Below are 22592 nucleotides of genomic sequence, written 5' to 3'. Positions count from 1 at the left end.
ACCCGGGCGCGGCGCCGAGCACCTGGGCGGCCCGGGCGGGCGCCGTTTCCGGGGCTGCGCGCTCGCCGAGCCCAGCCGCGCTCCCGCCTCCAGGTGCGGCGCGGGGTCCGCCCGCCGGTGACAGCGCCCCACGGGGACAAGCCGGCGCTGCGCTGCCCGGGCTCGGCGGCCGCGCGCGAGGCGAGTCCCCGGGGTGGGCTGCCGGCCGGGGTTACAGTCCCCGGTGGGGGGGTGGCGGGTGGAGAGAACGTCTCGCCGCACGCCGCGCTTTCGGGGCTCGCTCGCACAGTGCTCGGGCTCTTCTGGATTGCACCGCTTGGATCGCGCTCCTCCGCGAGTGGGCGTCGGAAGAGAAACCAGAGCCGGTAAGTGATCTGAAGGCTGCACTTTGCTTCTGGGATTTGACCCGCCCGGGTGACAATCCAGTCTACCAGACTCGGCCTCATCCCTACGTCCCCCCCCCCCCCCCGCCCCACGCCCCCGACCAAAAGGCAGCCTGGGCGAGTTCCAGGCACCGAGTTATTTTCTTGGTAGAGGTAATGACTTGGGGCTCCGTGCTCCCCCGCACCCTGCTGGTTACACACTTCAGACGGCAGCCCTGTTAATTAACTTTAATTACAATCATTCGGCCTCCACCTGCCTGAACCCAGCGCTGTACCCGGGGACCTCTCCAGAGTGCATTTACCAGGCAGCTCTTTCTCCTTTGGTGTGGGAAGCAGTTCTCGTGGGAGACTTGGTGTCCATCTATTAATTAAAGTAAGTTTTATTTTACTTCATTCTGTCTTTTTTTCTTTTTAAATCAGTCTTGGGTTTCTTTGTGGTGATCTGGAGTTACTTTGATTTGGAAGAAGGTTTGTGGAGTTGTTTTGTGAACCTTTGATAATTAGAGGAAAAATACGAAAGAAGTGACGAGCTACACTGTGTGCAAAACTGTCTCAGGCTCTTGGAAGTTGATAGAGTGATACCAAGTTTGTCCTTGAAGTATGGGAGGCTTAGGGGCATATAAGTTGTTTTTTAAAGTATTGAAATAAGCTATTTTTAAAAGTACATTTAATCGGATGTCATTGTTATTACCAATAATAGCATTGTACTTAGGAGCCCAGTATTGATTCTCCTCACTTAAGCGCTCTGCACCAGAAGTGTAGGAAGCATTGCCTGTGTGCAAGTGGTTATGATCGCAGTAACTTTTTGAAGAACAGGAATCTCTAGAAGAGTGTTATTTATGACTTTTATACACTTACAAGAGAAGTGCGGAGGGCGAAGGCACTTGGTATTCCACCATTTAACAATGTTTAAAAGAGGAAAAAAGTGGGTCGTGCAAGTAGGCTACATCCTAAAATGGAAATATCCCTTGGCTCCCATCCAAGGAGAGACTGAACACACATTTAAGGTGGGTCTTCACACCAAGAAGGTGTTATATTGCCTTCGTGTGTCAGAGCCAAAGATTTTTTTTTTTTTAAATAAAATGTACCTAGAGGGCAAGTCAAATGGCTTGTTAAAACTGATTTATGTGGATCTGCTGTCTTGTATTTTCTCCTTCCTCCTTTAGCCTGTCAGATGGGTTTTATGGGTTGTCTGTGAAAGGAGAGGCTGATGGTCCACTTAAAAACAAATTCTTGTTTTCCTGACATCTCAAGTTCCCAGCTGTGAGGCTCATGGGCACTCAATGAATGCTTTTCAGATTAAACTGCTTTTAGTTGCCATGGTTAAGTAGAACTCAGGTTATAATGCATCACAGTTTTGAAAACCTGCTTCTGGGGATTCTGGGCTACAGACTTCCCGAGGTCCAAGGAGACTTTGCCTTTTGTTTTGTTACTTTGTAACACACTTCCTTGCAACTAACTCAGTCTGGTGAAAGTGATGTAAAATTCCAAGTATGAATGGCAGCAGATGCTTTAATAGCTCCTGTTCTCACATATCCCGCCACCTCTTCAGATTTGTTTATTGATTTGAGTTTTGGCCTTTGCTTTTGTACATGCTGGACAGTGGAGTGTTTTGGATTCTTTGTAAAACACTCATCAGGTGGATTACTTCTCATTACTGCTGGAAATATGTCTTTACTTTAACCAAACACGGTGACTATAAAAGTAGAGGGTATGGGATGCCATCTTAAATCATTTCTACCTTAGAGTGTATTGTATTAGATTTCAAAAAATACTGGTCAGGGGCTGGCTTGATGGCTCAGCCAGTGAAGATGCTTTCCACCAAGCCTAATGACCTGGGTTTGATCCCCAAGACCCAGGGCTTTATGGTGGAAGGAGAGAACAGACTCTAGCAAGTTGTCACCTGACTGCCATACAGATGCTGTGTCATCCCACACATGTACACACACACACACACACACACACAAAAAAAAAAAAATATAGGTAAAATGTCACCCTAATCAAATATGTAATAGTTGTGAAGTCATTTGGCTCACTTTTTTTTTTCTTGATTGCAATAGCAGTGGTATTCCAATTGTTCTGTCTGTCTTGAAGTTTTGACTCAGCAGAGCAGACTTTTCTACCCATGCTCAAATGAGAACAACGCTGTTCTTGATATGGGGAAGGGAAGCATTTTGTTGAAAAGCATTGGTGAGAGGTGGGGAGAATTCTGACTTAGACTTATGTAGAGGGACTAATCTGGGATGGGTTGTTTAAATTGCTTACCATTCCTGAAGGTTCTCAAAAAACAGAATGTAAAACAAAAACAAAAGCAAACAAACAGAAAACCTCCACTGGCTATGTTGTGTAGCCGAATAGGAGGAGAGTAAGACTGGGTCTGTGCGCCAACAAAGGGAACTGGTCTTTTCCTGGTTGTTGGATGTCTTGAACTACAGGGGTGGAGATCGTCGAGGGCTGCACAGAGCTTTTCATGGCATTCTCAAGAAGTGCAGACTCTTCAGTTTTCCAGGTCTTTGGCTAACACCACCTGATATCACAACTTGTTGAACTCTAGGTCCATTGCACCTACTCTGTCTTCTTGCTGTGGCCTGATGTTTATCTTCTCTTGCTGTGCCTCCTTCATGGCCTTTGGTCTGCTTTCAGGTGCTGGCCCTTGTTGTCTCCACCTGTGGCCTTTCTTCTTGAAACCTTTCTTATTCAATAACACTCTCATTGCAGTATTTGGAAAGCTCTGTCTTACTATAGACTTTAAGCATACTCCTCAAGTTGATGGGAGACTTTTAGAATCCCTCATTCATCTTAAAGGATGGTGCCAGATCTCTGTGACTTAAATAAAGCATTATATTGCAAACCCTCTAAAAGCCAAGGTCACAAACTCTGAGTTTTCCCATTGCCTCAGAGTAAGTGCTATTTTGCATGCATCTTCTCCAGAGAACATTGTTCTGTCTCCCTAGTCCTTCTTCACTTGTACTGAGCAATTTGTCCCAGGGCCGATAGTTTGTACCCATGCCATTTCCTTTGCGTATTGTCATGTCTAAGCCTGATCTTTTTTTAAACTACTGGAGGGAAGACATTGTATCTTCACTTTGTAGCCCTTGACACTGTTTGAAGAAAAGTAAGATAAGAAGTACTGTTATCTTGAACTGAAAATATTTCCCACTATTCTCTTGGATAGAGCAGTGTTCCTTAAATATTTACTGAAGGCATAAATGTAAACAGAAGGGCACATGAGTTCAGAGACAGTTGGAGTACTTGTCTTTTCATAAGAACAAGAGACTTTAGGAATCACAGCATCAAGAGGAAGCTCTTGAATTCAGTTGGAAAAGAGGTCAGGGTGCTATTTATAAATGCAGAGAGGAAACATTCACAGTAGGCTATTTTGAAACATCTGGTTGTTGGTCTAAAAATGTGGCTCTTAAATTCAGAGAGATGGTGAATAGATATTTGTACTACAACACTGAGATGTAATGCACATAAAAAAGTATGTTTATATCATAACTCTACATTTGAAGGACTTTACTGAACTGTAGTATTGTTTCAGTTTTTGCCTGGGTTAATTGAACTTTAAAGCTGTGTTTAAACCAGCCTGCCTCTCAGTTCAAGGTTTCGAAAGCATCAGGTTCAGTTACAGAAGTGCTCCTGACTAGTTAGGGCCAGAAAAGGGCCTTTTCCCAATAGAAGCAGTTCTAGATATTGGAGCACATGGGTGGGCATCAACCGTAGCAATGCCGGTTTCTGCTTGTCATTCCTCATGGAAGCTGTGGAAGATAAACTCTGTCTTTGGTTGTTCCCAAACCATGGCTTTACTTCAAAGATTTCTCCATTATAATTTAAGAGAAATTTCAAACCTCAACTAATTAACTTAAATGTAGATGGGAACTTAGAGAGATGTATTGTGGCCAAGGAGATTATCAAGCACTTAACTATTAAGATGATATCTAAAACACACTAATGTAGGCATTCGACATGGCACAGTGCAATAACCCCTCATGCTCAGTAAAGGAGTTAACTTTCCTGGTTTTGACAGAGGTACTGTGCTGGTATTAATGGATTTATCAGTATTGAATTCTAGATTGCAGAGTTGTGTTTTTCTGATTGCACAGTAAGTAAAATAAAAATGTCTCAGAGTAATTTTTTCCCCTTGATCCAAAAGCCAAATGATTTTGCTTAGAATCTGGCTATTTTAAGATCAAGTTTCACTTATTTTGCATCTAGCAGCTAGCTAATGACTAAATATTTGCTGTTTGCCAGAAACCATTGAAAGGGCCGTGTGCATATTCAAACATTTCCCCCTTAAAACAGCCTTGAGTTGTATGCATTATTACGTTCCCTGCTTATCAGAAGACTATGGTGAGACTCAAGAGGGAAAGACATTGTTGAAGTCCACAAAGATTGTGTGCGACAGAGCTGGGAGCTTTTGTAATCATTGTGGTCTGTGTCCTAAGTCTAAAGTTTTCCAATCTCAAGACACTAATCATGTCTGTATCTCACTAGGTTAACAATGCTGTGCTTACTTCTTATTAAGTGCTTTGCAGTTTATTAGAAAAAAAATTACAGTCTTCTTTTAAAGAAAGGTGATATTACCATGTAGGCCAAAGAGTAACACTCAAATCCAGAGCATTCATATCATATGATATAATTAAGTGCAATATTGATTAAAATAGATGAATTAATAATAACCAGCACTCATCATTTGCTTGTAGTTCATGTTAGATCATTGTGTGTGTGTGTGTGTGTGTGTGTGTGTGTGTGTGTGTATGTGTGTATGTGTGGATTTGTGTACACGTGCATGTATCTATATGCATATGCATATTTACACACACACATATGTGTGTGTGTCCATGCAGCATGTGTATATGTATGTATATACCTATATATTTCTTTGTACTTGTTTATTGGCAATTCTATATTAAAAGAGATAAGTTATCCTCATCTTAGAAGTAAGGACTCTTGTGTTTCAGGGAATAATTTTATGAAGATATTCAGTTAAAATGTAGAGAAACCAGCCGGGCGGTTGTGGCGCACACCTTTAATCCCAGCACTCGGGAGGCAGAGGCAGGCGGATCTCTGTGAGTTCGAGGCCAGCCTGGGCTACCAAGTGAGTCCCAGGAAAGGCGCAAAGCTACACAGAGAAACCCTGTCTCGAAAAACCAAAAAACAAAAACAAAAAAAAAAAACAAAAAAAAATGTAGAGAAACCTAGGTCAGGGATATGGCTCAGTGGGTAAAAGCACTAGCCTTGCAGGAGTGATGACCTGAGTTCAATCCTAGGAACCCACATAAAATGTTGAGTGCAGTGGTGCCTTGCTAATCTCAGAACACCTGCTGCTATGTAGGAGGTGAAGTACTGAGAACCCCCCCAGCCCCGAAACTCATGGGCAGCCTGCAAACCTGGGGTATGTATGTATGTATGTATGTATATATATATACATACATACACACATATGTATATATATATATGCAGCACAACAACAGAAACACATAAATGCACTCATATGCACTTCTATGTGTGCGCGTATTTGTACGCCCGCGTGCGTGCGCGCACACACAGTTGCACCTGTGTGTGCACCCCAGTGATAAGGGGAATAAAAGGAGAAGGAATGGAGGGGGAGGGAGGTAGAGGATAAATAAAATAAATAAAAATGTAGAGAAGCCTGGATTGGAATTCAGGCATTATGGTATCTAGTGTGGGTGGAATTAATAAGGGATTAAGGGCAGATGGAATAGGAAAATCTCACAGACTGATAGTACTGCACTTTCAAGATGGAACTGTCAAAGGAGGGGAAGAAAATGTACACAGAGTTCATTCTATTTCCCCTTTCCTCTCTGCTTTATCAAATTACCATCTCAACCATTTTGGAAGTGTACAGTTGAATAGTGTTACACATGTTTACATTCTTGTAGAACAGATTTCCAGGACTTTTTCCTCTGACAAAACTGAATCCTTATGCTCATTAAACTGCTCCTCACTTCTCTATCCCTCCTTGACGGTCACCAGTTTACTCTTGATTCCTATGAATTTGGTCGCTTCAGATAATTCTTCAAGTGTGTTCATATGGTGCTTTCCTTTCTAGGACTGGTTTATTTTACTTAGCAGAAAGTGGTAACAATTCAACATTGCAATAGAATTTCTTTCTCTTTCTGTCAGCATCTGTATGTGTTATGCATCCTTGTGTGCATACCTGCTTGTGTGCGTGCAGGTGTGTGGGTGCACATGCATGTGGGGATCTCAGGGTAACCAGAAAGGACCTAAGTCACTTTCTGTCTTACTTATTCATGTAGGGTCTTTCCTTTGAACCCAGAGCTCACACCTTCTGCTGCTCTAGCTAGCCAGTCTGAACTCAGAATCTCCTGTCTTTTGTCTACTGAGTGCTGAGATTATGGGAAGGCTGCCACACCCACCTAGTCATTTACATGGGTATTGGAGACCAGAACTCAAGTCCTTATGCTTGCACAGCATGTATTTTGCTGACAGCCAGCTCTCCAGCTTTCATTTCTTTAAAAAAAAAAAAGACTACCTCTCCCATTGCTTGTGTACACATTTGGATTATTCCATTCATCTGCCTACATACATTAGGGTTGCTCCATTTGTTCTCAATGGAAGTTAAGTCTTTTTGTGTCAACTCTTTCTCTTGCAGTCCAGATATATTCTTGCTCTCACCACTGCCTGCTTGTTTAATCAGTGGAGATGGTTTTGTTCTTAATTGATTGACTTCGGCTTAATATTTTGTTGGGGGAATTCTACCACAGTTACACATAAACTATCTTTCTGCAATGGTAGGTGCAAAATAAATGTTACTCAATTGTTCCCGTTGCTATATAAAATGACATCAAAGATATTTTCCATTAAATTGTTATTGGCTGTTAAATCTGGGGCAATTAACATGTAAATGAACTGAGGCTTTTATATTTAATGATCTATGTGGACACCCACACCCATGGTCAACCTAAGTATAAGATTTCAGCGTGCCAACTATGGAATATAATAATATAAGCAGCAGTCTTTAATACAGTGGTCTTCAACCTCTGGGTTGCCGACGCCTTTGGGATTGCATATCAGGCATTTACATTATGATTCATAACAGTAGCAAAATTACAGTTATGAAGTGGCAATGAAGTGATTTTATGGTTAAGGGGTCTTAACACCACCACATGAGGAAGTGTATTAAAGGGTCTCAGCACTAGGAAGGTTGAGAACCACTGCCCTGGTGAACCTTGAGTGTTCAAGCACAGGACACAAATGAGAGGAAGAACATGACACGATCACCTTTCTACCATTTGATTAATTGGGCAGCTAAAATGAAGCATCAAGGCCAAAAGCGTGAGTTGTGGAATCCCACCTCTAGAATTTTGACTTCACTGTTATCTCCTATTTTAAAAGCCTTTGGGTCTAGGACCTGTTTCCCAAGAGAGAGCTGCAAGAATAACAGGAGTCCCTACACAGATGGTTCACAACAATGGGCTGCTGTTAACAATGTAAGTCCTAGGAAAAAGGGAAGAGAATAAGTGTGTCTCAAGAAATGGGGATGGGCTAGTGGTTTAAATTAAGAACATTAGGGTTGAGAAGATACAGCCGGTGGGTGATCACACTTAAGAAAGATGACCAGGTTGAGGAACTTGTCTTCCTAGAAGGAGTTTAATTTTGCCACATAATCAATAGAGTCGGTAAAGAAATGGCAGTAGGGAGGGATATCGAACAGTCAACTTTTATCTTGGGGCTAAATACACGAGGCCATGACAGTAAGGGAGTTAGTTTAGAACTTCAACTTTCTAGTCTGCTTTACACAATGGAATTGAGTAAAATGGGGGAAAAACACATTTTCTCAGCATCACTTTCTCTTCTGCTTGGTTGTGTGGAACAAGATGTTGAATGTATTGTCTTTATGGTTAATACTGAGTTAATATCTCAGTATGAAACAATAGACTTGTTTTTTTGCACAACTATCATGATACCCATTTCTTAAGACTATATTCTTCACCAAACCAGAGGTGAACTTTTTTACACTCTGTGGCATAAATTAGTTTGTGCAGCATCCTATTGACATGATGCCTTTTAATCTTCCAAGGAATAAGCTGCATGTCCTCTAAACTTTTGCTGGAAAGTTGAAGGCAGGAACAGTTTTCTCTTTGACCATCTATAGTTCTCACAACATATAGGGAACTGATTTGTTGTAGGGAGTGAAAATTGGTACCATGGTAGGATATATTACATCACCTCTCTTGTCTGTGCTACTCAGTCATTGAGATGAGTAGAAACAGTTTCTAGTATCCTTTGGCTCTAACCCCAAGAGACAGTACCAATCTACTGGGAACTACTGTTCTGGAACACAATAATCTTCCATTGTTATTAGACTCTGTAAGACATGCATTGTAGGAAATTGAAAGTTACATTATTCACTTAGCAGTTCACCTCCTCCCCCTTTTATTGCTATTTTCGAAAGTTCCTCTTAATCATGTGACTTTATGATTATTAAGCTTATTATTTCATTAAAATTGCAGCTTCTAATTCACCTAGAGTTAAGGTGATGCGTTTTCTTAATGGACTAAATATATACTGAAATTCAGTTTTGCAAATGCCCTTTTTTCCTCCCATAAGGAATTAGAATCCATAAAGGTGATTCCAGAACTTGCCTGACTGAGCAAGCAGTGCCCTTTATTTAATGAAGTGGCTGAGGTATCAACCCAAGTTGTCACTTGTTTCCTTTCCTGGTTCAAAGACATATTACCAAGTTCTACTGGGAAAGGTACAGACAGGTGAAGTGGCCTGGTTTTTCTTATATGAGGCAGGAGGAGAGGTTGTAGGTACCCAGCAGATGATTTGGAGTGGCTCCCACTGATTTTCTGCCATATTTGGCTCCTACTCTGAAGCCCTCTTAATAATTCGATGGATGGGAAAACTCCATTCTCTCTCTGGTCCTTACTAGCTTCCTAACTTAGAAAGACTGAATTTTAAAACAATGAATACTTCCTATCTATCATCCTGAATAGATAAGAGGTGTCAGGTAGTTAAAAAAAAAAGTGGATTGGGCACAGTTAAGTAAAGAGTGGTGAGTAGCAAGGCATGCTTACCAGTGTAGCAGGTGGAGGAAGCCCTCCCAGAAAAAAGGGACATTTGATGAGACCACGTAACTTATGGAGTGAGCCATGAACCATGGGAATGTGAAGTATACACTGGTGTAGTTTGTTTTTTCACTCTTTGGTATTTGGGGGCCCACCACCCAGCTCCAAAATAAATACATGGTGTCTTATTCTTATTTATAAATGACCAGCCTTAGCTTGGCTTATTTCTAGCCAGCTTTTCTTAAATTATGCTATCTACCTTTTTGCCTCTGGGCTTTTATCTTTCTCTATTCTATATACCTTTCTTTACTTCTTACTCTGTGGCTGGGAATCTAGCTGGGTGGCTGGCCCCTGGTGTCCTCTCTCTACCTTTTCTTACTCCCCACCCCTCTTCTCTACTTTCTCTTCCTATTTATTCTCTCTGCCTGCCAGCCACACCCATCCTTTTTTCTGCCTAGCTATTGGCTATTTAGCTGTTTATTAGACCAATCAGGTGTTTAGACAGGCACAGTAACACAGCTTTACAGTTAAATAAATGCAACATAAAAGAATGAAGCATGCTGGGCGGTGGGCACGCTAATCCAGATCGGGGGAGAGCAGGCGGATCTGTGAGTTGACCAGCTGGACTACAAGTGAGTCAGAAAAAAAAACAAGAAAGTTGAAAAAAAAAAAAAAAAAAAAAAAAAAAAAAAAAAAAAAAAAAAAGAAAATGAAGCACATCTTGCATCACTGAACAAATGTTCCACTACATAAACAAATGTAACACATCTTCAACTAGTAGTCCACAACACACTGGAGATTGAGAGAGATGGAAGTTCAAGAGAGAAAGGGTCTATGTCAGGAACAGGCTGAGGCCAGTTGGTAGTTGCCAGTGGAGCCAGAAAGCCAGGGATAGTGAATTTGGGAAACGTTGGGGAGTGTTTATGATGTGGCTTTTGTTATAAAATTAACCATAATGCTTCAGGTATTAAGAATCTGGTGTGTGCAGGGAGGGCGCCAATACAGAGTTAGGGATATTGGTTCAGGAACCTACTGTAGTGGTCTAAGGTAAATAAGAAGCTAGTTTGAGTGGTAGCAGCCTGTGGCAGCAGGGAATTGAGGCTATGTAGCTGAATTCAGGGTGGAGCTTGGTAAGATGATAAAACTGTTTATTAAGTGACACATAGGTCAGGCTTATATCATATGAGTCTCAGTGGTGTTCCCCTTCTGTGTGCTTCCTCATTGAAGTGCATCAGGATAGGATGGTCATGTGCACAGTCATGTTTGTAATGCCCATCGTTTGTACCATCCCTCAACATATGCCGTAAGACGTCTATAAACATATACTTTGACTGGCATTTATTGGGAAGCCTTAGAAGGTGATCAACATCTTGACAGAATGTATTATGGTAAAATAATAATAGGAAATAATAAATAATAATGGGATACCCTGACTTAACATTATGTGTCTTAGTTGGGTGTTATAAATACTTCAAATGTATTAACGCATTAACTTCTCACAACAGCCGATGGGGGAGGTATAGGAACTGCTTGTACCCATCTTCCTGTTGAGGAAACTGAAGTATAGAGAGACTAAATACCCACATGCACAAGGTTTGTAAGTGGGGACCTATTATTTGATCCAGGCCACTTTGGTTTAGATTTTCTGCTTTTATACCGAAGTAGCCCATGGAATGTGCAGAATATGGCTAAGACTGGTCTGAATGTGTTCATCCTCTCAGATCATGTGTAAAACCAGGATCCTCTAGAGTAGCAGTCTTTAAATGTGGGAACTTTGGGAAGTGGTTAACATTCGTGGATGAGATTAGTGAGTTTATAAAGTGGAAAGAGGGAGCTTTTTATCGCTTTTGATCTTCTGCCAAATGTAAGAGCATATCTGGGAGGAGCATACCCTCCCAGACACTGGAACTCCAGGTCCCTTCCTCTTGGATTGATTGTGTTCCAGAACTGAGAGCAATGCTATCTATTGTTTATAAATTATCCAGTCTAAGGTATTTTGTCCCAACAGTCTAACTAGTATGAAAAATAAAATAAAATAAAACAAAACAAAACAAAAACTCTCTTAGTCTTTGCGATCTAACAGAAACATAGCTTTCTTGCTTCTTTTCTCTACAAGACAACCAACACATTTCCTTCTCCATGTTCCTTCAGTTACCCTTTAGGGCAGTGATTGTCAACATGTGGATTGAGACCCCTTTGGTTGTCCAAAAACCCTTTTATAGGGGGTGCCTAAGACCAACAGAAAACACAGATATTTACATTAGGATTCATAACAGTAGCAATATTACAGTTATGAAGTAGTGGCAAAGTAATTTTATGGTTGGTAGTCACCACAGCATGAGAAACTATATGAAAGGGTCTCAGCATTTGGAAGGTTGAGAACCATTGCTTTAGGGAATTAAAAGGTCAGGATAACCTTCAAATGGAGACTGAAATGTTCCTTTCTCCACATACATCTCTATCTATCACCCCAGAACTTGATAAATGGTGTGGAATACATTAAAAGGGTGGAGAGAAGTTGGTAGGGGTGGTAGAGATGATTTCAAAGCCAGAACAAAAAAAAAAAGAAATAGGTGTGTGTGTGTGTGTGTGTGTGTGTGTGTGTGTGTGTACATGTACACACACAGGCTTGTGTTGTGTTTTAATGCCTAGTTTTTACCTTTCTTTGTCATATGCATATATTCTTGTGGGTGACTGAATCAAGGAAAGCAGGCCAAAATCTATACTCGAAACTCCCTCTGTGCAGTTTATCATACTGAGTAGGGCTAAAGAGCCTGGTTCTTTTTCATGACATGGAATAAGATCTCCTTCCATGGACCCTAAACTCCTCTCTACAATTTTTAGCTCTGGCCCTGTACTTTCTCCAAGAATAGAAAGGAATCAGCAGTGGGAACTTACAAATAGTGAACATAAATCTTGTAACGGAGTTGGATGTACAGTATGGGTGACCACTCGGCAGTGTGTTAGTGGAATGGCTTCTGACACTTGGCCTATACCAAGGCTTGAGTACATCTGAGTGTTTACATTTTACAGAAAACGAAACTGAATCATCGCATTGGACCTGTATTTGAGCTCATGCTTCTAGGAAGTGAAGGAGGCAAGACCTGAACATAGTTTGACCCCAGATTTGTGTGCATTATATTGTGTGCAGTGTGTTAAGAAGGTTTTCCACTCAAGTGAAAATGAGTGATAAGGTGTACTAGAGCAGACTTGAGAACTGTAGAGGATTTGGAACTCTTAATTACCAAGTTTCAGTACACAACCCAATCACATTTGGACGGTGGTAAGAGGCATTTCTAGTCCTGCGATCCGTAGGTGTTGCTGTCTAGCAGATTCCTACACCAGTCTCTGGAGAGCCACTGAGTCATACCATGCTTCCCAGTAAACCCTGGGAAGTCAAAGCACAGAGGGCTGCTGCAGTCTCATATTTAAGAGTGGTCCTGTCTCTTTGTATCTCATTTCTTTCTTTGGAGCTAAAGTCTCCTAGGAAAAGATAGATATGTGAACACCATTGGTTGCTCAGCCCTTGAAGTCAGGCTGTTAAAAAGTCAGGTGACTGGAATACAGATCTAGTATTAAAGTGTAAAGAACTTCAAGGTCTATGGGTAGAGAACCTCTTCCATGTCTCCAACTTGTCCTGTAGTTATACTTAGCGTGGTGAATGGCAGCAGAGAGATGGTTATGAGTAGAACACTAATGTATCTGTCCTTGGTTCAGACACCCAGGAAATGAAGTATGTACTGTGAAAGGAAAGACTGTGCACGAGAACAACACAGACGCACACATAACAAACAAATCTAGCAATACAAGTTCTTCAACCATGTCTCTCCCTGACCAGTCCAGTTCCATAACTCATATTCTAAGCACTAGTTATAGGTACATATGGAGAAAAGGGCATGCTGTTCTATTTTAGGGGTCCAACTGTTACCTACTTAGAGGAGGTAATACCTGCCTCCTCAGAACTATACATGGTGCATAGACAAGCAGACGCAGCATATGCTAAAGGAACAAAAATAACGAGCTTCCTGCCTCAGAGGAAAAACAGTTAACAATGAGGTGAAGTGAATAAGGGATGCTGTCAGACTGTTTGAAATAGTTTGAATATAATAGTAGAGTTCTTAACAGGATTGACTTCCTACAAGGAAACATTTACAAGGCATGATACTTGGCATATGCTTACTGTTTGCATCAGTAGAATCTGCTGCTATTATTATTATTATTATTATTATTATTATTATTATTTATTATTATTATTGCACAAGAGGCTAGCATGTGACATGGCACTATAAGAAAGTTCAATTTGACAATTTTGAGACCATGATTTTTGATAATTCACTGGTACATGGAATGAAGGTTTTATTCAGAAACGGTTGCAGTTTTTTTTCAGGCAAAAGATATTAGCAGGTTCTGGGCCACAGCACAGGCAGCAAGAATGGAAGAGTATGTGAGTGAGACCAGTTGATACAACAAAATGCCACAGTCTGTGTGGCTTAGAGAACAGAAACACATTTTTCATAGTTCTGGAGGCTGAGTCAAGCTGCTGGCCTGCAGATTCTGATTCTGTTCTTGTGAGAGCTCTCTTCTTGCCATGTCTTCAGCTGGGTGGAGCTGTTATGACCTGGGCAGGGACATAACAAGCTCTGTGGTTTTTCTTATAAGGATCTAATCCTATTGTATCAGAACAGCATCATTTAAGTAATTAGTTCCCAGAAATCACTGTCTCCAAATCTAGTCCCGTTGAAGGCTAAGGCTTTAGCATAGGGATTTTAGGGTGAAGGCACAACTTAGTCTCTAGCAAAGAATAAAATCAGTAGTTTTCTGGTTCCTTGTATGTACTTAGTGAGACAAGGGTATGCTGGGGTTTTCAAATGTGGGTCTCAGATTTGGGTAACTGGGTGGTAGATGGATGACACTTATGGAGAGATCTGATATTTTCTTTGGATATGTATATGTTTTGTTAAAATTGTTTTTTTTTGTGTGTGTGTGCTAATAGGTTTATTTTTGAGGGCTGGTAACCATGACTGTGCCATTTGGAATTTATTTTTCCCAAAGGGACAGTGCTTCTGAGGCCTTTAAATTATTAAGCAATTCATTGTGTTTATAACTTACAATGCGCTGAATCTAAACTCACTTATTTTATACATTGTAGCAGTTAGTTCCAGCTAGTGTCCTGAAAAACAAAAACAAAAACAAAACAAAACAAAAAACCAAATAAAGAAGAAGAAAGTTTGCACAATCAGCCGTATTGGTGGCGTGGGTTAGCTCCCTCCCCCACACCCGCCCTGACACAGGCGTTTCCTGCTTTCTCTCTGGCATCTGAACTTCTCTGCTTCTGCTGTAAGGCCTGATGAAGGTGGGTGTTCTCTGAAGTTCTATCTTTTGACAGTGTTGGCTGATCGTTTTAAATATTCAAGGCAATAGCTTGTAACATTTGTTCCCTGGAACATGCTGAGTCTACCCAGCGCCCTTTGGAGGGCAACAGCAGTTGTGGTTTCCAGACACACTGCAGAAAGGAAATGGCTTAGGGAATTTTATCTTGTTTGTTTTATGTTGTGTTATAACTTTTATGCAGTTTTTTTTTCCCTTGAAGCATGAGGTATAGATAGGTGCACATACTCAGCACACCCATATATCTAGCGCTGATATCAGTTGGCACACACCTGTGATGATTTGCTACTCTTGGGTGAGTTTAGTGCTTCATAGATTTGTCTAAAGAATCAGTTCAAGACCAGTGAGATCATTTTAAGCTTTATTTAAAAAGTAGAAAGGGTAGGGAGTGTCACTCCGTGATAAGAGTGCTCACACAGCATGAATAGGGTCCTTGTCTCCATCTTTACCACTGAAAAAAGAAAGAAAGAAAGGGAAGGGAAAGGAAGGGAGGGGAGGGGAGGGGAGGGAAGGAAGAAAGAAAGAAAAAGAAAATTCAAGTTTAGAAAAAAAGCATAAAGCTTTGTTTGGGAGAAAAATGTACTTGCTATGAACACATTGAAGGAAAACATGACCTTTAAACTTTTACATTTCACCCTCATATTACTATATTTCCTGTTAAGTAATGTACTTAAGAATTACCTAAATTATCATTCAGCTGGTGTTGTCTTGCATGTCAATATTGATTGTTAACACATAATGCCACCTGCTCTTTTGAAATGTAAGGGGCAAGAGGGTCTGCCTGCTTCTTAAGGGCCAGAAACTAACAGAAGTTAGTGAAGAAAAATTACCAGGAACTCAGACCTCAAGACTGTCAGTGTCCCGGGGACTCTTGTTTAATACACCACTCTGTGAATTTTTAATATTAATTCTAAGTCTTGTGTCTGACTGGCTGCTTACTATTTGACTAGAAAGTAAGCCTTGGGAAGTTCCTAGTAGCACCTGGAATTTTATTCAGGGAATTACTATCCTCAGATATTATTTGTATTGCCCTGTATGTAGGTCTTTATCTTACCCAGCTGTGTGATTCTATCTTTTTGAATACTTTTTTTTTTTTTTTAAATTTTTTTGGTGACCAGTATAAAACTGTTTCACAAATGCTTTGAGAACTGGTCTTTCTTATCATTTTACTTGTGCATTTATCAGTTAATGATATAAATAAACTTGTTTCACATGTATATACATTTCACATTATATTTGTGAGACTCATTTTTTTTTTCTTTTTCTAAAATCTTTTGGTATTATCATAGCATTTCTGGTCTACAACTTTGTGTTAAGCCTAGGGATTGGCTTTCGATGCACCAAAGAATCCAATCTCAGCAGATAGCAAATGTACCCTTAATGTCTATTTTGTTTTCACAGGGTAAGTGTAGTGCAAAACTAGGCTTTACTAATTGAAGGATCCTGGGCTGAGAATGGAGTTTGGGGGTAAAGTGCTTGCTTAGCATGTCTGAATATTTTGGCTTGATTCCTAGCACCACTGAAAGAAACTATTTATTTAATTTATATATAAATATATATATTATATCTCACAGTAATGAACATATCCTAATTTTTTTTCAGGCTTCAGCATGTGAACAGGAATAACATTCTAAAACCAGAAAATAACATTCTGAAAACATAAAAAGTGATAGAAGAAAAAAAAAAACATAAGAAGTACATCCTTGTGTGTGTGTCTCATTGTGCTGCTTTTTAAAACTCAGGTAGTAATGAAGCCACCATTATGTCCTCAGTCAGTGAAGTAAATGTGGACATCAGAGATTTCCTAATGAGCATCAATTTGGAGCAGTACCTCTTACATTTCCGTGAATTTGGCTTTTATACTGTTAAGGACTGTACATCGATAAATGATAGTGTGCTACACCAGATTGGAATCTCACCAACAGGACACCGTAGGAGGATACTTAAACAGTTACAAATGATCTTTTCCAAAATGCAAGACATCCCAATATATGCAAATGTTCATAAAACAAAGAATGGCAACACTCCAGAAGAGCCTCACAATCCTCCATCTTCCAGCCACAACACCTGTGTAGAATTTTCTGATTCCGTTAGTATTCCTAGACCAGGCCTCACACCGTTGGAGACGGTTACAATGAGTACCTTTGGTGTGGGAAATTGCCAGTCTCCTAAATCACAAGATAAGCTATCCCTTTCTCCACAAGACCTGCCCTTTCCAGAAGAAGAGCAACACCAGACTGTGGATTCTTCGCAAGATTCTTTATTTGGTGGTGTAAATGTTAAAATAGATTCTTTGATTACCCAGAAGGCTGTGGACTGTACAGCTGGAGAAGAACAAACAGGAAAAGTCAGCTTGATATCAGAAAATTCCAGCAAGGCTCTTAGCACAAACCCTGAATGCCTTCCCTCTGTGGACTATCCAACATCAGAAACACATTCTGGAAATGGTACCAATGGCTCATTAGGAAGCTCCCCTCCAGCCTCGTTCTTTCAGTTTCAAGGAGAGATGGTTGTGAATGATCTGTATGTTCCGTCATCACCGGTCCACACACCCATGAGAAGCCGGAGCAAGCTGGTCTCCAGACCTTCTAGATCGTTTCTGCTGAGACATCGACCTGTACCAGAGATCCCAGGGCCAACAAAAGCAATTTCAGGGAGGTAAGAAGTGTTTCTGTATTCAATGTGGGAGACTTTATTCATGTTTAACAACAGTATTTTCAAAGTTCCTTCCTAAGGCTAACCTCTGTGTATTTGACCTCTGGATATTTGAACTAGCCTTTCTGTTGTTCTTTTTTTTCCCCCAGATGTTTTACCCCCATGTTATTTGTACTACCTGTAACTCTTCAGAGTCTATTTCATAGCCACTGGGGAATGTAGTCTTTCCCTGTTTCAATGGGGCAACATCCATTCCCCCCACCACCCATATTCCTGCCTTTATCCTCTCTCCTCATCTAGTACTGTGTTCCATTAGCATAGATCACATGTTTGAATTGCTGACTCCATCTCTCTACTTCATTATTTACTCTTTGGCAGGGAGTGTACTTTTAATGCCAGTTTCTCGTTGCCTGGCACAGTTCTTGGCACCGATCAATAATTCAACACAAATCTGTTGAACTTGGAAGTACGTGTGCTAGGCAAGTGGATATAGAACACACACACACACACACACACACACACACACACACACACACACACAAAAGTTGCAATCTAGTGCAGAAGACAAGAGTAAAAAGATGTCGGAACTACAGTATGAAGCCATGTTCATGGGCCAGAGACCTCTGGAAGCCCAATGAGAGGGGCCCTACCAAATACAAATGGGTTGTGAATATTCTGAGATAGCTAGGCAATGTCAGAGAAGCTGACTTACAACAAAGAGAACCTTTCACCATTTATCAGTTATACCTTAAGTAGTTGGGGTTTTCTCCAGGGATGGATTAGGTATGACTCACCCATCTTTCCACTGACAGCTAACACAGGTCTCTACTGGGCATTCAGATGAGATTCAGGCTGATGGCTACTGTGGAGCTCTTGAGGCTTCCTGCACACAGGCCAGCAGGATTTCTGCAGAGGCTCTTTTGCAGCCTGAATCTGTGGCTGCTGTGCCTTAGTAATTGAAATTGTATTTGCGAGAGAAGAGGTAACAAGACATCATTGTAAAGTGTAGCAATGTATGACTTGGTTGAATTTAAGTATTTCTAATATATTAGAACATAAAGTCTTTGAAGGCAGAGACCCTAATTCATTTCTCTTTGTCACGATGGGCCTGATATCAATGGCAAAGTCTGGTGTTTCCTGGGAATCAGCAGTAAAATATCATGTATAAAACATGCAGGGCCTAGCTTGCTTCATAATTTCCAGTCTGTTGTCCATTCGTCACAGAGGCACTACTAGAAGAGGGATGGTTCACATTGTGTATTACTCATTAAGTAGCAATCTGAGGTTAATTTTCTCAGGATCTCAGGGGCAGAGAACTAGTGACATCAGACAGGAAAAAACCTGGTGTTTACCAGAAATCAGTGGTAATAATGTCACGAGCAAGTGCTTAGCTTGCTCTATAATGCCTAGAACCCAAATTCTTTTCCCCCCTTTTTTTTTTGCCATTCAGCATTTATTTTTAGAAATATTAAGTAACACACCCAAAGTCACTTGAGTTTAAAAATCTCCATAACTAGACACCTGAGGAATATGACTACTGTAGAAGAAGAGAAAAAAAAAAAAAAAAAACTGGCAAACAGCTCGTTCTCCTTATATACAATTAATTATTCGAATATGTTACCTGAAAATTTAGCTTATGAAATATATCTTGAGATCATAAAGTAAGATGTTAGTATATGGGTCAAAAAACAATATATTGCAAAACAAAAGTATAATAGTATTAAAATATTAAATAGTTTCAATAAAGAAAGTGTTGGGTACTGGTGACACTGGTTGGGTCTGCTTGGTTACATTGCTGGGTCAATTTGGGATCATGACTGGAGCACTGGATGCTAGTGTGATGGAATGTAATTATAGAGCTGTCCTCCCCATAATTTCCAAAGTAACGACTCTAGTAGAGTTACATCATTTATCTCTTCCCTTTCCTCTCTCCTAAACCTACTTATCCCTCCTTGCTTTTTTTTTTTTTTCAAATTCATGCCCTCTTTTTTCATTAATTGTTGTTACATGCATAAATGCATATGTATTCCTAAAGACAACCTGCTCAGTCTGTATAATGCTAATGTATATATTTTTTCAGGGCTGACCGTTTGGTGTTGGATAACAAATTGGTGAGCTCTTTCCTTGGGAAGTCTATTTGTCCTACTCTCAGCATCCCTTAGCTGCCTGTATAGTTCTTTGTGTAGACTGGGGCCTTGTGGAATTCCCCCCTTCTCCAGCTGACTTTGTCACGTCTGCTGTCGTTTTCCTTGTTCAGATCATGTTTAGGCAGTCAAATCAGTGAGACTTTAGGGGTATCGGTTCTGAAATTACAGTCTCTCAGCAAAGAGTCCTGACCCTCGACTCTTCTGATCTTTCTGGCTCCTCTTCTGCAATATTCCTTGAGCCTTAGGTATGGAATTGGTTTTGTAGATGTATCCAGGCATTGGATCCACAACTCTACATTTTGATTGGTTATAGTTTTCTGTAATAGTCTCTGTCTGTTGAACTGAGACATTTCTTGGATGAGGAGTGAAGACTACACATATCTGGGTATAAGGGTAAATATAGCACTATTCAGGGATTATGCTAGTTTAGTAAAGTGACAGTTGTAGGTTCTCATTCAAGATTCATGACTTCACTAGTCTTGGGTAGCTGGCTAGGTTTCTAGTACAAAATATGATTTCCCTCTCATTGAATGGGTCTTGAGTCTAATTAGAAAGTTGTTGGTTATCCCCATGGTGTGCATGCCTCTACTGTACCCCTAGAGTTATCATGGCATGCTGGTGTAGTGGAACTCAACTTCTTAATGTTGATTTTTCAAAAACAATTATTGCATATATATGAATTTGACTCAGATTGTAGACCACTCATTATTGTGTAACTTTCTAGCTTTAAAATACTTGCTAAATTTGAAGAGTTAAATGAATGAAAAGCCTACAGTCTTTCTATGTCAGAAGCTTTCTCTGTGTGAGAGGGGTCTACTGTGAGTGTATACAGCAAAACCAAATCCCTTGGTAGCCCCGGCAGATACTGTGAGAGGAGAAACCCTAGGTGTAAGTCAGGTGGCATGTGCTACTTTTGCAAGTTTTAGAAACTGTTGATGCTCATATGTAGCTGCACAGGACCTGTGGTGCTGCACCTTCATTCTCTGAGAGTCCAAACGGGTTTAGAATTAGATGGATGCCGGAATAAGAGGAGACAGCATCACTAGCAAGTATAAGAATTGCTGGCAAAGGAACCCTCATAGAGAAGAAAAGGATAAGAAACAATGAGCAAGCACCCTTACAAATTGAATGGGGCAAAGGGTAGCCAGTTATAAGAAGTAAACTAATTCTGTGTAAAATGTAAACAAAAGCTAAGGATTCCTTTCTTTTCTTTTCTTTTCTTTCTTTCTTTCTTTCTTTTTTTTTTTTAAATGAAGTTCGTACAGATTACTCTGTCCTTGATGATAAGGATGCTATTCTTTTCACTGGGAAATTTCATCTTTTGCTTTTAAGAACTAGTGCCAAGGTTAAAGCAGTGCCCTCCCACATGCTGTTTTTAAACACTTACATGAAGTGCCTTTAATTTAAAATAGTTCAAATGCCAGAGTGGTATAGTTTTGACTCCTTTGGAGGGAAACAATCTCCATATCACATGAAAGCCTATTGATATTAAAACTGTGAACCTTTAACATTTAGAAGTAAAATAACATTAAGATTAGTTATAAATAATCTAATCCTGGCTGTCTGTGCATTGTTCACAGTGTGGTTTTTAGACTTGGTTATTGAAATCTCTCCTTTTTTTCTATCTTGGAGTAAAGAGAAATATCCACATGCCTTAGGAATGGGGGAAACTGGGGATGTAGCCCAGTTGGGCATGTTTTCCTAGCATGCAGGTGGTCCTGGATTGGATGAACATCAGCACTGAATAAACCAGGTGTGGTGGTGCATGCTTGTTATCTGAGCTCTCGGGAGGTACTCAGATCATAAAAGGAGCAAGCAAATGAAAATATTACCTGAAGGCCACTATCTGTTTTTCCTTGTTGTCCTCTGCATTACAGATAGCACATGCACAGTTTCATAGTGCTATAATATCACCCTTCAAATACATCTGTGGATTACAGAACAAGAGTTTCTCTTTGGTCAAATAATAACATCTACAAAAGATATTGCATGCTTTTTTTTTGTACGAGATAACAATACTTCTTTGTCTCCTCTTTCTGTTCTCTCTTAACTTATCAGACATGGTTAACATTCTAGTTCAATGGATTGTTTCTCTTCTTGCCTTGACTTGTTCTGAATTCACACCTGTTCCTTTTCTCTGGGGAGCCGGTCTAGTGTGGTAGGGGAGGGCAGTGAATGTCAGGCTAGCTTCCTCCTTTACTGTCTCTACTTTGAGTTGGTGCTGTTTCTTTGGATCCTAGAACAGAAAGTAACTAGCCTCTCACTGTTTTCTTTACGAATTCTGGGAGTGTCCTGTGATCCTACGCAGGATAGTCCTGGTAGAGGAAGAACATGTGTCTTAAGCCACTAAAAGAAATACATTCCATTCCCTTTCCTCCTTTACTATGATTTAATGGTTTTTATGCATTGTCCATGCAACTGTTTGGTACTTGGCATGGCTTGCAGAAGCCTCTCATTTGGATAAAGCACCTTTTGAGTGTTTCCAGAAGAAGAAAAGGACGCCTCTGCAGTCATGGGAAGGGGATGGTGCACAATACGAAATGAGGAGAGTTATCTGCCCTAGAACAGATAAAATCTAAACCTGTAGTCTCTAGCCCTCTTTGAATTTCTTTAAAACTTGGGTCTGACATGGTGATTCATGTCTATAATCCCATAAGTCTGGAGGCAGAGGTAGGAGAAGTGAAGGTTCTAAACCAGCCTGGGCTACAAAGTAAGAGTGCATAGTAGATAAGCAGAACAACAGACTTCTTAGAAGATGGTTGTATACATTTTGAGAGCAAATGGAAAGAAGGTATGAAGGAGAGTGATTAGCAGTTACTAAACTGAATAAAGCATTAGATAAACTCATTTAGTTTTGAAGCAAAGTTAAGAGTTGGTTGAGAAAAGCTTCTAATGTAGAGTTATATATGATGAGGGAAGAGTGAGAGGAAGGTGGGAGGGAGTGGCAGATGCGTGTGTGA

At 40.5% G+C, this 22592-nt stretch overlaps 1 protein-coding gene across 2 annotated transcripts in view; it reads left to right on the top strand.

The window, feature by feature from the left end:
- Window positions 1-494: 494 nt before the first annotated feature.
- Arap2 (ArfGAP with RhoGAP domain, ankyrin repeat and PH domain 2) overlaps window positions 495-22592 on the top strand; it is a 186498-nt gene continuing 164400 nt past the window's right edge. For both annotated transcript variants that reach the window (XM_028868146.2, XM_028868144.2), the window contains exons 1-2: window positions 495-756; window positions 16433-17488. In XM_028868146.2, coding sequence (XP_028723979.1) covers window positions 16593-17488 — 896 coding nt within the window. In that variant the 5' untranslated portion in view covers window positions 495-756; window positions 16433-16592. The remainder of the gene's footprint in view (window positions 757-16432; window positions 17489-22592) is intronic.

Source organism: Peromyscus leucopus, chromosome 10 (genome assembly GCF_004664715.2).
Source record: "Peromyscus leucopus breed LL Stock chromosome 10, UCI_PerLeu_2.1, whole genome shotgun sequence".
NCBI classification, from domain to species: Eukaryota; Metazoa; Chordata; class Mammalia; order Rodentia; family Cricetidae; genus Peromyscus; species Peromyscus leucopus.
This window is presented reverse-complemented; position numbering and strand designations above follow the sequence as displayed.